The sequence below is a fragment of the Elgaria multicarinata genome, chromosome 12 (genome assembly GCF_023053635.1).
Source record: "Elgaria multicarinata webbii isolate HBS135686 ecotype San Diego chromosome 12, rElgMul1.1.pri, whole genome shotgun sequence".
Lineage (NCBI taxonomy): Eukaryota > Metazoa > Chordata > Lepidosauria > Squamata > Anguidae > Elgaria > Elgaria multicarinata.
Genome location: NC_086182.1, coordinates 22,836,400 through 22,858,424, shown reverse-complemented (window position 1 = coordinate 22,858,424; position 22,025 = coordinate 22,836,400). Strand labels below are relative to the sequence as shown.

The following is a 22,025-nucleotide window of genomic DNA, read 5'->3' as shown; positions in this document are numbered from 1 at the left end:
GATGTTTTTGAACAACATCTCCCATCATCCCTGGGCATGCTGGTTGGGGCTGATGGAAGTTGGAGCCCATCAACACCTGGAAGGTCACACAAAGCTTATATGCACCAATTGCTGGGGAACATGGTTGGGAGGGTGCTTTTGAACCATATCCTTGTGGGTCCCTGGTTGACAGCTGGTTGGCCACTGTGTGAACAAGTGCTGGACTAGATGGACCCTTGGTCTGATCCAGCAGGGCTCTTCTTATGATCTTATGATTCCTCACCCCTTAAGTAATGAGAGCTCCGATGGCAATGGGGATGTGAATCTGCTGTGGGTTTCAGTCACAACCAGCCAGAACTCTAAAGGAGCTGTCCATGGTGTTGACCCCCACCCCCCAAAAAAGTTTTGGTACCTTGGATAACTCCTTCAGAGTTCTGCCTGGTTCTTCATTTTTTAACTTATCAAATACAGCCACACATATACATGATAGAATCATAGATCATAGTAGAGTTGGAAGGGGCCTGTAAGGCCATATGCCAAAAATTCAATTGGTTAATTGGAGGCCCATCTTCTGTATTCAATTCTAAATCAAATGTTAAGAATGGGTGCCAAGCCGCTACAAGGTTATCCTCCTTTACTTCTCCTCTAGCCATACAGAAACAACTGGATAGTTTCCCCGCTGGCACAACCAACCATATTCTATCTAGATCTCTCCAGAGTGAAAGTCCTTTTGACATTTTTCTAGATTCTAGCAATCCCGGTTCTCGCAGCTCCTGGTTCTGACTCAACTCCAGAGCGAATATCAGAGCCAGCAGCTTCCATTCCCACCCACCCCCCAAAAAAAACCAATGTAGATGTTTGTCTTTTCTAAAAAGAAAAGAAACCATTTTCACCAGAACTTTGCAGACCGTTCCCTCTTGGACCATCAACTCACTGGTGACAGTTTCTGGATAAGGTCATGGGCTACGTGGATGAGGTTCTTGTCGTCACGGAGACACTTCTGAAACTTTTTCCTCTCCTCGTCTTCAAGGAGGTCAAAGTCAATCGCAGCATCCAGCAGGGCCTGGATCAACCCTTTCCAAGACTTCAGGGCCGGCACTTGGGGAGCTACTGCAGCACTTATCCCTGTCCCAATCACCAGGACGAGTTCTTGGGGCTTTTTGGTTTTCAAGCTTGGCAACAGTTTTCTGCAGAAGCAAAAAGTGGGGGGAGGTTGAAGAGGAAAGGAGCACAAAGCGAGCATTATGGCCGAGTGGAAACTCAAACCCAGGTCTTCTCAGTCTGACACTTAACCTCCACACCGCACGGGCTAACAACTTCTGCAGATGTATTTGCAAGGCTACATATAATTGAGGTAAGAGCAGAGCAAAGCTAACTCAAATTCCCGATGAGAAAGCTCCAGCTTCTGCAAGAAAAAGACAGAGGTCTACTCTACTCTTACAGTGAAATGGACGAGTAGAATTAGAACCCCATTTTTTATTGTTCCTCTACATTAAGGAAATCTCCGCAGGTAGAAAACACAATACAGTCAGGAATGGGCTAGGCATAAACCCCTTTCTCCCTGGTGTGGAAGGTTTGGATGGTTGTTTACCTGTTTACCCATGCGTACCTAGGCTTTTTGGCAGGTGGCATTCCATCCTCCAACAATGTTTCATTATCCAGATTCAGGTTCACATTAGAAGCCATCCAGTTTCTAGAAAGATAGAAAGAGTTAAAAGGAGAAATCTGGTATATGTGCACTTTGAGCAAGAGTAATGTTTGCCAAGGCATCTTTGTCAAGGAAGAACAAATATTTTGGCCATTATCTCTCATCACCTCACCTGCTCGCCGGGAACAGAGTGACTCTCCTCTGTCATTAATGACATCGCACGAAAGATAATCCAAGGGTTATCTTGAGGAAATGTGGTGCCAGAGTTAAATGATAAAGTGGAGGACTCAACTGACCATAGGAAAGGCTAGCAGTTGACTGTGGTCAGGTGCAGTCAAATCACAAGCCAACAAAGAACTCCTATTGCCCACATGACAGAGGTGGTCTGTTAGCAGTTGTTTAAGCCACGACAGCTACTGAAACATTCTACTAGTGTTCCAAACACTGAAGCATCCTCAATAATGAAAATATTAGCCCCTCTCTAGGGTGACATTAGCTGCGTTCAGATGATCTCCTGAACCATGATTTGGAGGATCGTGATGAAGCGCCGTTCCTTCTTCCCTGGCTCAAGTCTGTACTTCCTGCTTTCAATCAAACCATAGTTTGCAGTTCTGTCTGCACCAGCTAACTATGGTTTGAGCAATCCGTCCAAATTGAGACTGCAAACCATAGGCACTTACATCTTTCACAGCCAGGTAGAAGAGAACATTTCTGATCCATACATTCGGCATAATGGACTGGAGGTAGAAAGGAGTTGCCATCTTTTTTTCAGGCTCATGTAAATACTCCCCACAAATTAGTAGTTATAAACAAATAGCACCTTAGGTTCTCTCTTTCTGCATATCCATCCAAAGAGCCATGCTCCCTTGTCCTCGTTTTCGTCTGGCCACTCAGCAGACAAGCTATTATTGGCCAAGGATTAGAGCTGCTAAGAAGTTCTTAATTCTCAAGTCAAGAATCTTAAGTCTCTCAAGTTGTCCACTAGAGGAAGAAAAGCTGCTCTACAGGGAAGCTGTGAATGAGGGGCAGATTGCGTGAGAACGAGCATCTCTTCAGCCAAGTCAGTTGGTACTGCAATTACACTGGGACCCGATATACCTCCTTGGCTCAAAAGGCCAGGGGTTGAATTCAGATTTAAGCTGTCCCAACTGCGCTGGCAGAGATGGACTTCGCCGCCCCCTACTTACCAGGGCAGTCCCTCCAGCCCCCTGAAAACGCTACCCAGAGACCTGGTTCGGATGATCAAACATGATTTGTTAACCATGGGTTGCTAGTGACTGCAAGGGAGTGTGCTGACTCCTTGATCACCGTTCAAAAGTTCAGATATACAAATACATTTCCTACCATGAAAGAGGTGAGTCAGAGATTCCTTAAAATTAGCAAGGGTATCTCCGCACTCCTCTTATCTCAACTTCTGGTTCACAGCCTGAACTTCCATACAAATCCGAGAGCCCAGCAAATGAATATTTTGAGAGCTACCAGCATATAGCAGATAGAATGCCAAATTTGGACTAGAGAGACCTGGTTAAAAACCTTGTTGGACCAGGAAGTGCAGTGGGCAGCTCTGGATCTAACCTTCCTCACAGGGTCGTTATGAGAATAAAATGGAAGAGATGAATGGTTGCCAAGTTATGCTTCTTGGAGGAAGAATGGTTCCCAAATTGATAAAATGGGCAATTACCCCTAGGAAAATTGACTACATAAACAAACTCATAGCCCCATTCTAATTATACCAGGTAGAGAAAAGTTATTTCATACATTTGTTTGCAGCTGTATGAAGTCATGGAGATGATACTGGGGGACGTTCCTTGTTCCATCACAAATCTATACAACAGGCTTGCAGAAACAAGGAAATCACTTGCGAAAATGAAAAAAAGTGAGGTCATTAGGCATAACTTACATTCAGCAAGCCAGATAAAGGAGATTATATTTGAACAAATCTACGCACGCAGAAGAAACAGGGCATTACTTGCAGGCAACACAAATAACGTTACTGGACACTTTGTAAGAACTCATAACTTCCCTTGAAGCTAATACAATTGCTTGCTCAGCAGTGCAAGCAATTTAAAAGAGGTTCCGACTGCCATGTACATAAATGTTCCCCACAAAAGATATTAAAATGCTGGCATTGTACACTTGGCGGTGCATGCATCCCAAGGGAATTATAACTACTAAGTGCAAACAAAGGATGCAGAGTCTACCAAGTCCAGCTATGGCAAAATCTCCATTCATTTCAATGGGCCTTGTGCAAAGATTCCACACAAGACCCATATGAAATGAATACAGGAAGCTCACCAACCATGCTTCCATTTTCGGGGGTGGGGGGAATACACTCTAGAAATGTGTTTTCTGTTCAGGCCTTTACCTTTCTAAGAGGAGAAGTGGTCCTCACAGGCAGATGATGATGGTGTTCAACTAGATATAAAAACAAAACCCAATCTCAGCATCCTGAAAGTTCTACCAGCCATTTATTCAAATCTAAATCTGTATGCATAAATTAAAGAAACATAAGTTGACTAATGGGCCAATGTGTTTTAACCCCTGAAATACAAGGCCCACGTCAAAAACAACCGAGCAAGCTAACAAAAACCTTGTCACAATTCAGTAATGCAGGACTGGAATTAAAGCAGGGTGCCCAGCAAACTATAGAACTTCTAAACATTATAATGTTAGTTTTTAGACTGTAAACCCAGGGGCGTGGGGCTTTGTATTCTTAGATACATTTCATGCAAGAGGGAGTGAATTTAGACACTAATATTATTGACAATAAAGTATATCCATAAATTATGACAGGCCTTTATATAGGAAATAATGTTAACAGATTGCTCTAGTTTTACCCAGGAAGTAGCAGCGCTAATGGGTTAAGGAGCAGGCCTGCAACTCTTAGGCTGAAACCCTATGCTCACTTACCTCGGAGTAAACCCCCTTAAACACAATAGGGCATTTCTGACTCAACATGCCTAAGATTGGACTGAGAATCCATCAGTCAGTCAAATAGATGTGGGACACAGTCTTGTACATGTCTACTCAGAAGTAAGGCCTCTTATAAAGGATTGCAGCCTACATTTTCTTGAATCAAGAGATTGCTCTACTGCAGCCTTGCCCAACCTAGTGCCCTCCTTAAGTGTTGGAATACAACTCCAAGTATCCCCAGCCAACTATGGGATCTGCAGAGCATGGGATTGGGGAAGGTTACTGTACTGGAGAGCAGTCTGATAGTGGCAGAAGGCACAATTCCCTCAGATAACACAGCTTATATCTCCCACCCACTGATCCCAGTATGTGTATATAGAGACCCCGTTCAGACAACACACTAAGCCACGGTGGTTAAGCATTTTGAGCAATTCCTAATAGGGGTGTGCACGGACCCCCCACTCCGCTTCACTTTCAGATCTGCCATTTTCGGATCGGGCTGCTCCGCCCCGCCCCCACTCCGCCTGTGCCCACTCCGCTCCGCTCGGAGCTCCGGATCCGAGCTCCGTTCCCCCCCATAGGGTGGGGTTACCGGGCCCTGCCACCATCGCCGCCCATGCGGCGACAGCGGCAGAGCCCGGTAAGGGACCAAGGGAGAGGGGGACCTTACCTGCCTCCGTCTGCGGTCCGTCGCCATCTTCAATTGAGCCCGTGGTTCCACCAGGAAGTCTGGGCCGCAAGCGGCCCAGACTTTCTGCTGGAACCACGGGCTCAATTGAAGACGCTGATGGACTGCGGACGGAGGCAGGTAAGGGAGAGGAGGGCGGGGGGACAGCGGCAGGGCCCGGTAAACCCCACTTACCTTTCCGGCAGAGCTCCGGATCGAGGCGAAGGATCCGCCTTCACCTCGATCCTCTTTGCCACGCTCCGCTGGCCCCCCAATCCTCTTCGCCTCCGCCTTAAGGGCAGGCGAAGCCCCCCGCTCCGCTCCTGCTTCTACGGTCCGATTAGAAGCGGAGCACATCCCTAATTCCTAACCATGGTTTAAACAAGCTCACTAACCATTTGCTGCACAAGGATTAGTGTCCTAACCATGGCTTAGTGTGTTGTATGAACAGGCCCCAGAATTTGAGGTTAACGATTCATATATCTGATGAAGTGGACGGTGCCAACCTAAGCTTATGCCAGAATAAATGTGTTAGTCTTTAAAGTCCTACAAGTTCACTTTGTAGTCTTTACTACAAAAAAGCAGCCTTCCCCAACCAGTGCCCTCCAGATGTGTTAGTCCAAAACATCTGGTGGGCAGAAGGTTGTCCTATAGGCCAGTTTCCTTGTCCCCAAATTACAGGACAATCACAGCACAATCCTATACAGGTCTTCTCCAAGGCACATTGAATTCAATAGGGCTTACTCCCAGGTAAGTGTGTTTAGGATTGCAGCATCAATAACAAAGCTAAACTTTGAACCGGCAACTTCCAGCTCATGCTCTGAATCATCACACAGCACCAGCATTCACTTTCCTTTTTTTTTTTTTTTTGGAAGGAGAATGAGTGCAATTGTCAAAAACTGCCCAATTGCTAGAGAAGGCATTTCTTAGATGCAGATCAACCAGAACAATCTCTTTCCAGATCAAGGAAAAGAACCTGCCTTAGGCTGACTAATGCTTTCTCATTACAACACTTCTCCACTTCTGGCATCATCGGAGAGAAACAAAACACTATTTCAATGCAGAAAGGCTGGGAATTTCCTCCGCACTGACACACTGCAAAAGAATGAATGAAAACTCTCCCCACCCTCGCCCCCGTGAAATGACATGACTTCCTGCATTGCAACAAAGATGGAAAGTGTAAGTGATAGATCCAAATGACCCTCCTTCCTCCATTTACATTAGGCTGCTCGCTTCTCTGGTCACTATTCAATGCGTTAATCATTTTTACAAAGCTTTTTACCAGACAGATAGTGGGCTTGATCACAGGGTGGGTGGGTATGAATGACCCTGCCTTGCAAACAAATTCACAAATGTGACTAGCTCCTGTACTCATGCAAATTTAAATTAATAATTTGTGTTACGTTGATAACCTGCCTGGTTACCTGGAAATGACCTCAACTCACTATAGCTGACTAGGCAAGTGGTTATTAACATCCCCACCTCCATCACATCTCTATTGGCCTTCTGCAGAAAGAGCAGCCGTCATGCACGCAGGACAGAGAAAGACATGCATGTCCATGGAGCGTACAATGCATTTGCTGGTGTATGTCTGTGTTCTTACAGAGTGGGGTGAAGAAGAGAGAGAAAGGGGTGCCTGCATTTTTAGATCCAACCCCTGCCCCATTTAAAATTGAAACTTGCAGTGAAGTTGCCAGGATGGAAGACTCAAATAAAAACATTAGAAAATATTCTTAACTTTAAACATAGATCAGCCCAGGTGTCTCCTTCTTCATGGATTTTCAAGAAAAATTTTTTAAGAGGCACCAATACTTCATCTTGGAACTGCAGCAAATAGTTTTACTGGAGAACCACTATGAAGAGGAGAAGGAAGGCAGCAAATCAGCCCCACATATTCCTCGAAGCAAGTCCCGTTGTTAATGTAGACACAGCTCATACCTCTGGGTGGGCACGTAGGGGTGCTGGAAAAACAGTATTCTACATGAGGGCGTATTTTGCCCTGCGACCTCCAGCTGCTGACCCTCCCCTCTGCCTTTAGAGGAAATTCTGCCTTCTTGCAGGGCTTTGATTTGATGTCCCTTTGGGTCCCTTCCAAATTTGCTATGAAGGTAATTGTGGCTGGACCTGCAATGCTTAGTATGCGGACAGGAATCTTGCATTTCTCACTTTGCCCCTGGTCCTAGCCAAAGGACACCGTCTTTTTCCAGCCAAGAGCGAGAGGGATTTTGATCCTCATTTCCCTGCCTAAAACTGCAGTAACAGTAGAACCAGACAGTGTCTGTACAGGAAAACAGCCGGCTCGGATCCTCAAAGAAAGCTCTACTTGAGCCATAAGTGAATGTTAAAGAAGGCCCCTGATCACATATAGAGGGCTTCCTCCTTACCAGTGTATAATGACAACCAGGGCACAGCTTATTATCATTAACACTCTGACAATTAAGGGTTGGGTGCCCAAGCTTGAGAATGTAGCTATTATGGAAAAGATCACAGCCTATATTAAATCAACCCATCGGATAAACTCCCCAAATAAACAACACGATTTATCCACTTCAAAAGAGATCACGGACAAGACTACGGATTGGAAAACGCATTTGTTGTACAAGGAAATACTTTGCTATTACGTTGCAATGGCATGGCATTTTATACGAAGGATCCATGAACCAGAAATATCCTACAAAGCAGTGAAGGTCTCAGTGTTCGGATTTAAACCAGTTTGTGATGCAACCCCTAGCAGACTTAACTGGAAGCAAAGCTTGTTGAGATAGATGATGATGATGATGATGATGATGATGATAATAATAATAATAATAATAATAATAATAAATCATTCGCCTTCAGCTTCTCCCAAGCACTCTGAGAGCACTTCTAGGCAAGCAAAACATAAATAAATCGAGTTAACAGGATTTGGAGGGATCAGGCTAGCGCGTTTCAGCCGCAGCCGAAATCCAGGCGGATGAACATCATCCACGCATCCCCAGCCTCTGCCTGGATTGTGAGAGAAACTATCATTAGGACCCGTATTAGCAACACTGTTTCCACCGGCTTCGCCGCTGCGGTTTCCCACGGCCAGCAGCCCCGGGCTTCCTGGGGGCACCTCGCACCCGGTTCTAGGCTGGAGCCCTGGCTGGGGATAATCCGGCAGCTCGCCAGGAATAAGCAAAAGGTCTCTTACCTCGCCGGACAATGCAAGCAGCAACAGCAGCAGCTGCAGGCAGGAAGCAATTGCAGCCCTCTCCGCCAAGATACAGACGCGTGGGGCTAGAGTGCCCTTTCCCCGTGGCCGCCTCTCCTCCCTTCCTTTCGTCACTTTCGTTAGTCGGAAGTCCAGAGTCTTTGATGCATAGAGCCAAAAGCAAAGAGGTAGGAAAAGCCGAGTGATAGTCCAATGGGGGGGGGGAGGAGGAGGAGGAGGAGGAGGAGAAGGAGAAGGAGAAGAAGAAGAAGAAGGAGGAGGAGGAGGAGAAGAAGGAGGAGGAGGAGGAGGAGAAGAAGGAGGAGGAGGAGGAGGAGGAGGAGGAGGAGAAGAAGAGGAAGAAGAAGAAGAAGAATTATTTCATCCTGTTTCTTTTTTATTTCAATGCTATTTTTCCCCTCCCTCAGAGGGGAAGCCAAAATTGGTGTCCAAAGTGAACCTGGAATGCGTGGGTTTGTTTCTTCTTTTCAGCCTTCCTTAAATAATTATTATTATTATTATTATTATTATTATTATTATTATTATTTGTATCCCGCCTTTTGCCCAATGCTGGGCCTCAAGGCGGCCTTACAAGGTTTAAAGTATACATGGGGGGGGGGAGAGAGAGATTAAAGACCCGGTGCCCTCTCCAGACTTGTTGGATTTCAATTCATATAGATTTTATTTATTTATTTATTTATTTGGTTTATATCCCACCTTTCTACCAAAAAGAATGGTACTCTCAAGGCAGCTTTCAGGTAAACTCCTATATGTCTAAGTTCAAAATGATCATGCATTCATAAGGACAATTGGGATCTGCAAAAAAATAATAAAGTTGCAGCATAGAACGGTGGTCAGGATTCCTGCCAGCCACCAGCCAGCCATGCCCATGTCTGTGATTCACCATTCCATGCCCCCTCCCAATGGGCAGCCAGCATTCTGTAACCACTGAGCATGCTCAGTCCTCCTTGGGCTGTTTTAGGAGGTGCTTCGAGTACCCAGCTAGCTGGGGGAAAGGTAATAACGGCCGGGGAAGGCAACGGCAAACCACCCCGCTATAATGCCTGCCAAGAAAACGTCAACGAAAGCTGGCGTCCCTCCAAGAGTCAGTAATGACTCAGTGCTTGCACGAGAGGTTCCTTTCCTTTAGGGTCCCCCCTCTCTGTTCATTTTGTACTCCTGCAAAATCTGGGTTTCCTCCAAGCCTGCCAATATGCCCCTCTTATGCATGGATGGTGATAGAATAATCTGCACTTGGAATGAGTTTCTTATTAGTATAAACTCTGAACTCTTCCCCAAATTTGGGTCCTCAGATGTTGTCTGACTTCAACTCCCATCATCCTCGACAGTTGTTTGTGCTGGCTGGAGATAATGGGGATTTTGGTCCAAGAACATTGGAGGACCCAAGATTAGGGAACTGAGAAATGCTAGCTCAGTTACTTGACCATCTAATGCACAAATGTGTTTCTCTGACCCAATGGTGATTCCTTTCTCTTCACCCAGGAATCGGTGTGCTTGTGTCCCTCTCGTTTCTAGACTTCAGTTCTATGAAGGCTAAATGCTTGTACTCTGTTCTGTCCGGACTAGTTGTACTACAGCAGCACCTCGTGGCAGAATAAAAGTGTTACACTGCATTAGGACACCGAAAGAAGAGCAGAGGGGTGTGTGCAGGCACAATGATGCCTTGTATTCCTATCTGGGAAGGAAGCACACTTACAAATGTCTGCTCCTGAATGCAAAGCCTCCACGTGGCTTGGGACCACAATACCTGACAGAACGCCTCTCCTGACATGAACCTACACGTACACTGTGCTCAACATCTAAGGTCCTCCTCCGAGTGCCTACTCCGAGGGAAGCTCGGAGGATGGCAACAAGGAAGAGGACCTTTTCAGTGGTGGCCCCCCGACTGTGGAATGATCTCCCTGATGAGGCTCACCTGGTGCCAACGCTGTTATCTTTTAGGCGCCAGATCAAGACTTTTCTCTTCTCCCAGGCATTTAATAGCATTTAACAAGGCTAAGTTTGTTTTTTAACGGCCCCCAGAACTGTTGTTTTTATGTTTTTAAATTTTGTATACTTTTTTTTTAATGTTTACTGTATTTAACTTTTGTAAACTGCCCAGGGAGCTTCGGCTATGGGGCGGTACATAAATGTTACAAAGAAATAACCATTCCCAAGTTGACCGATTGACTGCAATGAAGGCACCAGCTGGACCTCTCTGGGAAGGGTGTAGCACCATCACAGGAACCTGCCTTATATAAAGTCAAGGATCTCTAGTCCATTTAGCTCCAATCACCTCCTCTGGCCTTCCCCAACCTGGTACCTTTCAGATGTTTTGGATTCCCAACTCCCAGAATTCCTGACCATTGGCCCTGGTTGTTGCTGATGGGGATTGAAATTGAAAACACTTAGAGAGCTCCAGGTTGGGGAAGGCCGGTGTACAATGACTGGCAGCAGCTGTCAGGAGTTTTGGACAGGAGACAGGGTAGGACCTCCAATGGTGATCTGAATGAACAGGAAGGATCATATGGGAACAGGATTTTTGGATTCCCTGCTTGGACACAAGAGACACATTTATTATGTGGCTCATCTCATTGTTTGCTTATGGACTGAAATAGGATGTTCAGAGGGGTGGGTGACCTTGCACCTTTGAGATGTTTTAGACTACAACTCCCATGATCCCAGACCATTGATTGTGCTAGCTGGGGCTTATGGGTGTTGTTGTCCAACACATGAGGCAGGCAACAGGTTACTTACCCCTTCTAATTGGCCATCATAATAAACCCTAAACAATCCATGTTACTGAGCCTTTCGAAGGTCCTTAGGGTGGTGATCAAAGGAATCTTTGTTTTTATTCTTGGTACCCCTTTCAATAGACCTCTAGAACTGATGCTGCCATAGTACATTGATGGTGCTATATAAATAAATAAATAATAATAATAATAATAATAATAATAATAATAATGCTTGTTTGTCTTGAAACACTTGCTTAGATGATGGCTGGAAACTCTTCTCCTATCAGTGATCTTGGAACCTTTGACAGTTTCTTACCTGTTTAAATGTTTTATTATTTTCTAATACCCAAACAAATAAACACATAAACATTACAAAACATAAAATCAAACATCAACATAGAAAACATACACAATTAAGATGGACTTCCGATTCCTTCCACAGCAAAGAATATGTAACAATATTTTCTCTTACTCTATAATTTAAAACAATTTCTCTTTCTTTCATTTTAACATTTTCTCATTCATTGAAACAAGCTGTTGGTTTTTTAGACCTTGCAATAAGTCTATGAAAGGTTTCCATTCAGTTATAAACCTAGATGTTGACTTTTCTCTGATTATTGACGTACGTTTTGCCATCTCCTCCATCTCCAACACTTTCAACAGCCATTCATCCACAGTAGGTAATATTGGGCCTTTCCATTTTTGTGCATATAATAGTCTCACTGCCATAATCATATATGGAACCTTTGACAGTTTCTTGACAGAGAGAAATTAATGTACAGCTCCACCAGGATGGATAAAAATGAACTTAAAAAAGGATTTTAAAAAAATGAATTAAAAACTATACTAACAAACAGGAAACTTTTAACTAACATTGGAAAGGGCCTTAGCTGTTTGGGATTTGCTTGTGAATACACACAAGAAGGATCTTGGCCATGGAGAAGGGCATTGCTGGATAATAGTATGCTATATTTATATGTTGGCCAGTGCCTCCATTTTAATTCCACTTTCACCTAATTACCAAAAAGCAATCCTTGAGCAGTGCTAAATGCATGGAAACAGCTTCTGTTGCTAGTCCATCACACCTTGATATCCATCCCCGACACCCTGTGATGAAAGCAATGGAGTTCTGCAGCAAAGGTTGAGTCCAACAGAAAGCACACACCCCAAACATATATCTCATAGGACACACGCGGAAATATTTTTTTTTATTTATTTATTTTTATTTATTTAAGGATTTTTATGCCGCCATTCAGCTAAAAAAGGCTCTCATGGCGGCTTACAAAAGTATTTCTTGACAGTCCCTGCCCACAGGCTTACAATCTAAAAGACATGACACAAAAGGAAAGGGGATTGGGAGGGAGGAGGAGGAGGGGGAAAAGGAAAGCAAACTCAGGCACTACAATCTTAGTTGGAAAGTTCAGCAGTTACAGGTGACAGCAGGAGGGAGGGGGCTCTCAGCTGGAGCTGGACCCAGGCACGGTGGAGAGGTGCCTGGCTGCTGCTTCCTCCCTCTCTGGTGGCCTCTGCAGTTACAGTTGGTAGCAGGAGGGAGGGGGCTCTCAGCTGGAGCTGGACCCAGGCATGGTGGAGAGGTGCCTGGTTGCTGCTTCCTCCCTCACTGGTGGCCTCTGCAGAGACAGTTGGTAGCAGGAGTCTGAAGCAGATATTAAGAATCAAAAGCCCCAGGCAGGGAATCAGTCCTCCTCGTTGCTCTTTGTGCATTTTCTGAAAAAGAAGGTGGTGGTGGGGAGAACAATTATTTATTTATTTATTTATTACATTTTTATACCGCCCAATAGCCGAAGCTCTCTGGGCGGTTCACAAAAATTAAAACCATAATAAAACAACCAACAGGTTAAAAGCACAAATACAAAATACAGTATAAAAAGCACTGTACCAAGGAGTTGCCTTCCACATTCCATGAACAGGAGCCATGCCGTCTATTGACCAAATGTCAAATTAAAGTGGTCCTGAATACAGAGACCTGGCAAAACAGGCCCAGGTAAGCCATGTGTGCTTTCACCTGGATAGGTGGACCAACTGACAGCTGCATATAGTACAAAGAAGACATGTTGTTTATTCCTAGAGCAGCCTTTTCCAGTCTGGTGCTCTCCAAATGTGTTGGATTACAATTCCCATCAATGATGCCCAGCCAGACATGCTGAGTTGGACTGTAAGGCACCCAAACGCCCCAAGCCTTTTCTCTCCTGGGGCTATGAGATGAAGGCCCATTTGATCCTTTCTGATCCACCATACCATCTATGCTGAGGTGGGGCGCGAGGATACAGACTTCAAACTTGCAGGATCGCCTTTGGGGTTTTGTTTTTGTTTTTACAAGATCCCTGAGATCCTCCAAATAAAATAAAATAAAAAATACTGGTTCAGGCTGGTGGATATATGGCAAGAAAAAAGGAATGGGCTGCTTCTGTGCAGGAGTTTGTGATTGGTGCCCGAACCAAGCTCACAAAGCCTTTCATACAAAAAACCACTCTTGGTTACCACCAACACCAGTACCAGCACTGTTTTTCAGCAATCTAATTTAGAGGAGAGGGGAGCTCTTTTCAGTTGTTGTTCTACTTCCAGGTCCATCCCAAAACATTTTGCTGCCTGAGGGATAGAATGGCACCTCTCCCCCATTCCATATGGAGAAGTCAACCAGAGTGATAGATGAATCTTCCTTCACCAATGCCAAGGGACAGTGTTCTCCACCACACCTAAGGGCAGCAAAGTCACCTAGGGGGTGCAGGGCAGGCGGTGTAGCATCCATAGCTCTGTCCTCTAACAGCTCATTGCTGTTCCCCACAGGGGTGGATAACTTTGGGAGATCTAGGGTCCATCTTTGCCCCTCCACTGTCCACCCCAAGCTAAATTTGGTCACTGCACCATTCCATAGTGGTTTGCTGCTGTTTTTTGATGGCATATCTGTGATTTATTTTGGGCAGGGAGCACAGGAGCTGCACTAGGGACACTGTGGTAGGATCCACCATTGCCTCAGTATCTGCTGTCTGAGGTGACTGCCTCATTTTCCCTAATGGTAAGGCCAGCCCTGTCTACTACAAACCAGCCAGGGATCTAGTAGATTCCAATTTAACCCCTTCCCACCCCTGATCTACAGGTTACTTGGTGGATATTTTCAATGAATGTGGAATTCAAAAGCAGGCAGCAGTATTTTACCTCAGCCCAATACACAGGTACATCGCTACAGAGGATATTCACTGTAGTTCCTAGTATGGTCTGATCAGCCAGTTTTCCCTGTTCGAAGCTGTAGGCCAAGCTGTCATCTCCTGAGATCTTTATGAAACAAGGAAAAAATGTTTATATAGTCAGTCCACATTTGAATTCAGATGTCAACAGCAATATATAATATTGAATACATAATAATATTGAATAAATAAAAGCAAAAACATATCAACAACAACAACAACGGAGGTATGTTTAGAGTGAGGAGGCAGGATTGCCTCATGTTCAAAGGTCACAAAATTTAATTTTGGATGGGGGTGGTGGAATACGTTGGTGATGAATCAATCATTAATTCCATTGGTACAGAAAGCACAATCTCCCTCGAATATAAGAAAATGTGGAGTGATCACCTGAGGCCTATATATATATATATATATATATATATATATATATATATATATATATTTCAGGCAACAAAAAATAGATCAGGGGAATAGCAGTGTATTTCTCCAGAGGGGTTGCTATCAATGAACTTATATCTTCCAGATGACTATTTTACCATCCACATCTGTATCTTCCATGGACTAAAACCCTCTTCAGTACTTAGCAGGATGACCAAGTTGCTACAGGTAGTGTGTGGTCCTCTATGTTGGCTCATTCTCTAGGCTAAACAAGCCCTAAATACAGCCTTGCATTTAACAATTCACCATCTACTAGGGATGTGCTCCGCTTCTCTTCGGTTCAGAGAAGCAGGAGCGAGGCGGCCTAATTTGCCTCCGGAAAAGGCAGAGGCGAAGAGAGTCAGGGGGGCTGCGGATTGAGGCGAAGAGGATCGCCTCAATCCGGAGCTTCGCCTGCAGGTAAGTGGGGGGGAGGGGGACTAATCTGGTGCTGCCGGTGCCGCCATCCATGCGGCGGCGGCGGCGGTAGCACCAGGTAAGGGAGCAGGGAGGAGGGCCGCTTACCTTCCTCCGTCGCGGGCTTCAATTGAGGCCTCGGTTGAAGCCGGCCTCTTCCGGCTTCAACTGGGGCCTCAATTGAAGCCCGTGACAGAGGAAGGTAAGGGGGCGGGGGCTGGGGCAGGGGGCGGGGGCCTGGCCTACCTGGCGCCGCCAGGTAAGGGAGCAGGGAGGAGGGATGCTTACCTTCCTCTGTCGCGGGCTTCAGTTGAGGCCTTGGTTGAAGCCGGAAGTGAAGGCCGAGGCCTCTTCCGGCTTCAACCGGGGCCTCAATTGAAGCCTGCGACGGAGGAAGGTAAGGGGGCAGGGGCAGGGGTGGGGGCAAGGGCCTGGCCTACCTGGCGCCGCCAGCGCCACCATCCATGCAGTGGTGGTGGCGCCAGGTAAGGGAGCAGGGAGGAGGGACGCTTAACTTCCTCCGTCGTGGGCGTCAATTGAGGCCCCGCTTGAAGCGGAAGTGAAGGCTGAGGCCTCTTCCGACTTCAACCAGGGCCTCAATTGAAGCCCGCGACGGAGGAAGGTAAGGGGGCGGGGTGAGTGAGTGGCTTATCTTGCGCCGCTGCCGGTGCCGCCGTCCATATAGTGACGGCGGCAAAGCTGGATCTTGCTCCGCGGAGCGAGAGACGGGCGGAGCGGCGCGAAGAGGATCAGGCCCGATCCAGATTTTCCGGATCAGGCCACGAAGGGGATTGGGGGGTCCGTGCACACCCCTACCAGCTACCCATAGGAGTTCAGTGCAAGTGAGTGAGGGGGTTGCTGGAGGAGAAATTGATCCCCCTCCCCCACAGTCTCTCCTCCAGTAGCCAGCTTGGTTTCCACCCTACCTTGGTTCTTCTTCCATGACCAGGAAATGCAGCAGAACAGGAATAACACAGCCAGAGAACATCTCCACATCCAGGAAGAAACCTGTGACCTTACCATTTTTTCTTCTTCCAGAGTCTTTTCAGGTTGACTACAGCTCCTTTAGACAGTGACCAGCAGCAACTACATGATTTGTAACTGAAAGCTGCCCCTCTTGGCAGTGTTCCATAAAGTTAAATGAAACACTGCCATCTAGTGGCCCATGATATCCCACAATAATTTTAAATAGTGCATTATCTCTGATTTTTTTCAAAAGTGAGATTACAAGGGAAGGCACCGGAGACATCCTGGAAGTTGATGGTGTCATGTAAAGGACCCACAATTATCCATGAGTGGCCAAAAGAGGAAGAACAAGCAAGAGATGGATTGACTCCATAAAGGAAGATTCAGGCATGAAGTTACAAGATCTGAATAGGGTGGTTTGCAACAGACACGACTGGAGGTAATTGATTCACAGGATCTCCATAAGCTGAATTCAATTTGAAAGCACATAACTAACTAATAAATAAATAAATAAATAAATAAATAAAAATAAATAAATAAATAACCAACCAGCCAACCATACCCTCTCCATAGCACTCTCTCATAATCAATGTTTAACCACATCCCATCTTTTCTTACCTGTTTATCAAAGTGTTCAATTCCCTGGGTGATTTCATTTAGGCTGGGCACGTCCACCGAATCCATTGCTACCACCAAACATTGTCTTCGGTCATGAATTCGGAAGCCAATCAGACGCTAGAGGCAAAGCAGGAAGCAAAGAAGATTTCAGGACCAATTAATGAAAGGTCAGGCACTTTGAGGTGTGCCCCCCTACCCATCCACCCAAAGTGTGCAGCTGGTGCTGTGCTTTGAGGAGTAGGCTTCTCTGTCTTGCACATCCATGGGCAGAGCATATTGTGACAAATTTAGACTGAAATGTGCTAGCACAGTAAGCGAGATGCATGTTTACTTTGGGCAAATGGTTGCCCAGAGACAGAGAACAGAATTATCTATTTTGGGAGAGTGGGGGTGGGAGAGAAATGGATTTATTGAAAAATTAGAATGCTGGGAAACAGGTTATGAATTCAAATGGGGGCTATTTATTTACTTAATGCATTCTTATCCCACTTTTCAGACAACTATTGTCAACTCAAAGTAGCTCACCTCAATAAAAGAGAGAAAGAGAGAGAGAGAGAGAGAGAGAGAGAGAGAGAGATCCTGCCACCAGGCTTACAAATTAAGACACACAAGAGAAAGAGAGTGGAGTGGAAAGAAAAGGAGACGAATTACTTTTTCAAAGCCATAACAAGGTGGTGAGCTATAAGGGGCCAAGCTGATCTTCCCTTGTTGGTGTTCCTGCTTGAACAGCAATTGGCGGTCCTTGTGCCTTTGAACATCAGAACATAACACGTGCCATGCTGGATCAAACCAAGGGTCCATCTAGTCCAGCACTCTGTTCCCACAATGGCCAACCAGCAGTCAGCCAGAAACCCACAAGCAGGACACAGGTGCAACAGCAGCCTCCCACCCATGTTCCTCAGCAACTGGTGTATATAGGCTTACTGCTTCTGATACTGAAGGTAGCACATAGCCATCAGGACTAGTACCCATTGATAGCCTTCTCCTCCAGGAAACCCAAGGTTTTCCTTAAAACCCAATGTTTTAAGGAAAGCGGCACATAGCCTTAGAGGTGCAAACATAGGATCCCTTGTGAGTTTGCAGAGGATCCTGTTAGGACAAATTCTAAGGCTTCTCAATGCAACCACCTAGGATGGTAAAATGTCTTGGGGAAACTAAGAATGGGTACCTGAGTTCTGCTTCTCCACCCTCCCAATCCCTTTTCCTTTCGCATAATGCATTTTAGATTGTAAGGGACTGCCTCATTATTCATCTTTGTAAGCAGCTCAAGGAACCTATTTTGGCAAAAGAGCAGGGTAGAAACACTGTAAACAAACAAACAAATTTTGGAGCCCACCTGGACTATCCCTGGAACTTACATTTTTATAGTCATAGACAACAGTGGCTGTAGTTAAATTGCTGTGGATATGAAATGCAGCCACATTTTCCTGGTTGTTCACCATCACTGTTTGCTCCACCACTTCACCATCACTTCCATTACTAATGGTTTTAATTACCTACAGAGGAGACAAGGCACAACAGTTGGTGCATTCTTGTCTCTTCGCACAATTTGTTTCAAAAGGTGCATCTGAAAACTCACTTTAGCTTGGTACTTTAGGATGAAAACAGAATTAAGGTGGGGGAATCAAAACAAGATGTTAGATGATGATGATGTAGTAGAGATTTACAGACTTTGTTTAATCCGTTCCATCTGTGTTTTGCATCCATTCTTTGGCAAAATCAGATTTTTAAAAACAATTTCATTCTACTTCTGCTAATTCAAGTTAGTGCTAACGTGCAAATGCGCTGTGATCAGGCACTGATTTTCTACTCTCTGCAAGAAGTATTGTAGCATAGGTCTAGGAGATTAAAGTATTGACCAGGGCCCCTCCCTGTTGAAATCTCTTCTCTGCTATGAAGTCAATAGGCAACACATTATCTCCACCTCCACCCTCTCTAATATGTGGCTGTCAGGAACTACTGGAGCCTTCCCCAAACTGGTGCTCTCCAGATCACCTCTGACCATCACCTCTGACCACTGACAAAACATATGAAGACTGTGTGCAGCAACACCATGTGGTGAACCACTAAACAGCAGTTGGTAGCTTCTTGGTGAAGTACCCTCGGGCCTTGGACTGACTCCACCCACCAGGCTGGTGATTGGAGTCTCCCAGACAGGAAAGAGTATAAGAGGACTTCCTGCTTTAGTTGAGCTTTGCTTAAGCAATAAGGGGGGAATCCACACGTTGTTCCGAGATCGCTTCTAAGCTACCCCAGTGCGGCGTGAAAGCGATCGTGTAACTGGCCTTTGGAAGAGCCGATGAAGAGACGTTCTTCCCGCTGCCACCACCCACAGACCTCCTCGCTGACCAGCGAGGAGAGCTCGGCTGAAGAAGGCGGGGTTGAGAGCGGAAGAAGCTCTCCACCCCACCTTCTTCCCCTGAGCTCTCCGCCCCAGCCGGCGAGGAGGTCTGCGGGTGGCGGCAGCGGGAAGGATGTCTCTTTGTCGGCTCTTCCAAAGGCCAGTTACACGATCGCTTTCACGCTGCACTGGGGTCGCTTAGAAGTGATCTCGGAACGACGTGCGGATTCCCCCAAGGTCTTCCTGAAATCTGTCATGTGCCTGTATCCTTAGTTATGCTTTGGTCCTGCATCTTGGTTGTCCTGCGGTCCTGACTTGCTCTTCATTCCTAGCATGTGGTTTGTCTCATGGCTTAGTCCAGATTTCTGATCATGGCACAACTCTGACTGTAGGGCTAGCATCAAGGTTCAGCATGGTCAGGCAATTGCCAAGGCTCCACATTCCAGCAGGAAGCTACTGAAAATGCCTCTTCTCTTCACCATTCCATCCAGCTTGTTCACCTGCCACTTGCTCCGGCCCAGAAAAAGGTGGTGAAGGGAGTAGGGTGACCATATGAAAAGGAGGACAGGGCTCCTGTATCTTTAACAGTTGTATTGAAAAGGGAATTTCAGCAGGTGTTATTTGTATATATGGAGAACCTGGTGAAATTTCCTCTTCATCACCACAGTTAAAGCTGCAGGTGCCCTGCCCTCTTTGAAATCTGGTCACTCTAGTATAGCTCCTGCAGCTTTAATTGTTGTGATGAAGAGGGAATTTCACCAGGTTCTCCATATATACAAATAACACCTGCTGAAATTCTCTTTTCAATACAACTGTTAAAGATACAGGAGCCCTGCCCTCCTTTTCATATGGTCACCCTAAGGAGGAGGAAAAGAAGAGACCACTGTTTTCTTGCTCACTGGCTATTTGCCTAGCAAGCGAGCATATGGTAGCAACGATGAGGAAAAGGGGGACGGTGGTGAAAAGATAGCCCCTCTAAAGAAGGGGGCATTAAAATTGTCTTGCCCATGGGGCCCCAAAAACCTGGAGGTGGCACTGAATAAGAGTGTCTTATCTTACAGGGTTGTTGTAAGAACTGCAAATAATATATATGAAGCACTTTAGTCACTCTAGAGCACTTTATAAAAACTGACAGATAAATGGAACCCTCCAAGAGAGCTTTGACTATTGTGCAGTATAGAAATGCAATAAATAAAAGACAATATTCAAAGGTAGTGCATTTCTAAAGACTAAAAACTAGTGTAAAATAACAGATAAGCAGTCTCCGTGATCTGCTTATCAGCTCCCCACAAAGCATCAAACTGTTCATGGTGTGAGTCAGCATGTTGGACTGGATGGACCTTTGTACTCATCCAGATGGCTCTTAAGGAGGCCCAGAATCATCAACCAGCACCCTCAAGCAGCCCCTGGGTTCACTGACACCTATTCTGCCCCTCCAGCCCCTTACAATGGGTGGCGAAGTTTGCAAACCGCCATTTTAGATTCCCCACAATGACCCAGAGCAACCTCCCCTAATTTGGTTCCGGCCAGATGTTTTGGAGGACAACGTCCAGCCAGCATGACCAACGGGCGGTTATGTTGGGAGCTGTAACCTAAAACTCTGGGTGGTTGAGAATGGCTTCTCCAGAGTGACACTACATTGGGGCAACTTGTGGAATATTGAAAATGCTGGTTCCATAGCCATCCACTGCTATCTCCAGGCGAGTCTGTGGGCCAGGGGACCACTGACTTAGGAAGGCACGTTTGTGAGCCCCCCACAAACCTGGAGCTGCCTTGTTCTTATGAATGTCACTAACTTTCTTTGGAATGTTGTTCTACTCACCCTTTCAATGTGCTGCTGAGTAAGGTACACTCCAATGAGAATGGCTCCGATAATGATAGTGGCCAGAAGAACCAACACTACAGAAATGAGGATTATTTGTTTCCTGTCCTTAGGCACTCTGGGAATAAACTTGTAGACCTGGGGAAGAGAGCCGGGTTTTAGCTGGGAAAGATAAGATATCTACTCCCCATTCAGAAATCCTAACACCCTTGGGGAACAATCCTAGGCATGTTTAGACAGGAAAAAATCCTACAACTCCCAGCATTCCCTCTCCAGGACTTTTTTTTTCTGTTTGTGCCCTTAAGGTAGTATCCAATGTTAGTCTTATGCAGAGTAGATCCATTGAAATGATTGGGCCAATTTAGTCATGACTAGGGTGACCATATGAAAAGCAGGACAGGGCTCCTGTATCTTTAACAGTTGCATAGAAAATAGAGTTTCAGCAGGTGTCATTTGTATGCATGCAGCACCTGGTGAAATTCACTCTTCATCACAACGGTTAAAGCTGCAGGAGTCCTGCCTTCTTTTGTATCTGGTCAAGAGGGCAGCTTTAACTGTGGTGATGAAGAGGGTGCTGCATGCATACAAATGATGCCTGCTGAAATTCTCTTTTCTATGCAACTGTTAAAGATACAGGAGCCAGATCCTCCTTTTCATATGGTCACCCTAGTCAGGACTTACTTAAGTTTCATTCATTGCAATGGATGTACTCTATGTAGGACTAAGATTAGGTATGACCCTTAGGTTGCAATCTTGTTCATATTTATCTCAAGGTAAGGCCCATGCATTCAATGGGACTTGCTTCTGAGTAAACAGGCATAGGATTGCATTGTTGTTCTTCTTCTAGGGTGGCAATTTACATTTTACCAAAAAGAGGAAACACATCTCCAAAAGAGAAGAGACTGGTTCACAAAAATTAGACTATGCCAATTTATATGTATGGACATGCATCTTCTGGGAACACAACTTTCAAGTTTGGCAACTGGGTTACTATCAACATGTGTTTTCTCACACATTCTAAATACAATTTTCAGTCAAATAGTTTAGAAAAAAAAGAACAAATACACACTACTTACTGGGGGATCTGATGCCATGTTGACTTTAACATTACTTTTGGAGTCCAT

General features: G+C 45.5%; 2 protein-coding genes across 2 annotated transcripts in view; both read right to left on the bottom strand.

The window, feature by feature from the left end:
- Positions 1-8,458, bottom strand: part of FAM118B (family with sequence similarity 118 member B) — a 19,963-nt gene extending 11,505 nt beyond the window's left edge. The window contains exons 1-4 of the mRNA XM_063139482.1: positions 8,380-8,458; positions 3,993-4,042; positions 1,589-1,672; positions 914-1,166 (exon numbers count right to left, since the gene is read on the bottom strand). Coding sequence (XP_062995552.1) covers positions 914-1,166; positions 1,589-1,665 — 330 coding nt within the window. The 5' untranslated portion in view covers positions 1,666-1,672; positions 3,993-4,042; positions 8,380-8,458. The remainder of the gene's footprint in view (positions 1-913; positions 1,167-1,588; positions 1,673-3,992; positions 4,043-8,379) is intronic.
- LOC134407555 (uncharacterized) lies at positions 8,032-22,025 on the bottom strand. The gene is made up of 7 exons (XM_063139427.1): positions 21,978-22,025; positions 20,902-21,039; positions 18,097-18,234; positions 16,739-16,855; positions 14,292-14,408; positions 12,756-12,842; positions 8,032-8,538 (listed from the first exon to the last, which is right to left on the bottom strand). Exons 1-7 carry the CDS (start codon positions 22,023-22,025, stop codon positions 8,032-8,034), a joined length of 1,152 nt encoding a protein of 383 aa, XP_062995497.1.

What these genes read in the sequence shown, in the direction of transcription:
- LOC134407555 (XM_063139427.1), bottom strand. Translation starts at nt 22,025, where the DNA reads ATGGACTCCAAAAGTAATGTTAAAGTCAACATGGCATCAGATCCCCCA. An exon ending in TTGAACACTTTGATAAACAG is followed by an intron (nt 14,409 to 16,738) that starts GTAAGAAAAGAT and finishes TGTTTCATAAAG; the next exon opens with ATCTCAGGAGATGACAGCTT. An exon ending in TACCTGTGTATTGGGCTGAG is followed by an intron (nt 12,843 to 14,291) that starts GTAAAATACTGC and finishes CTTCTTTTTCAG; the next exon opens with AAAATGCACAAAGAGCAACG.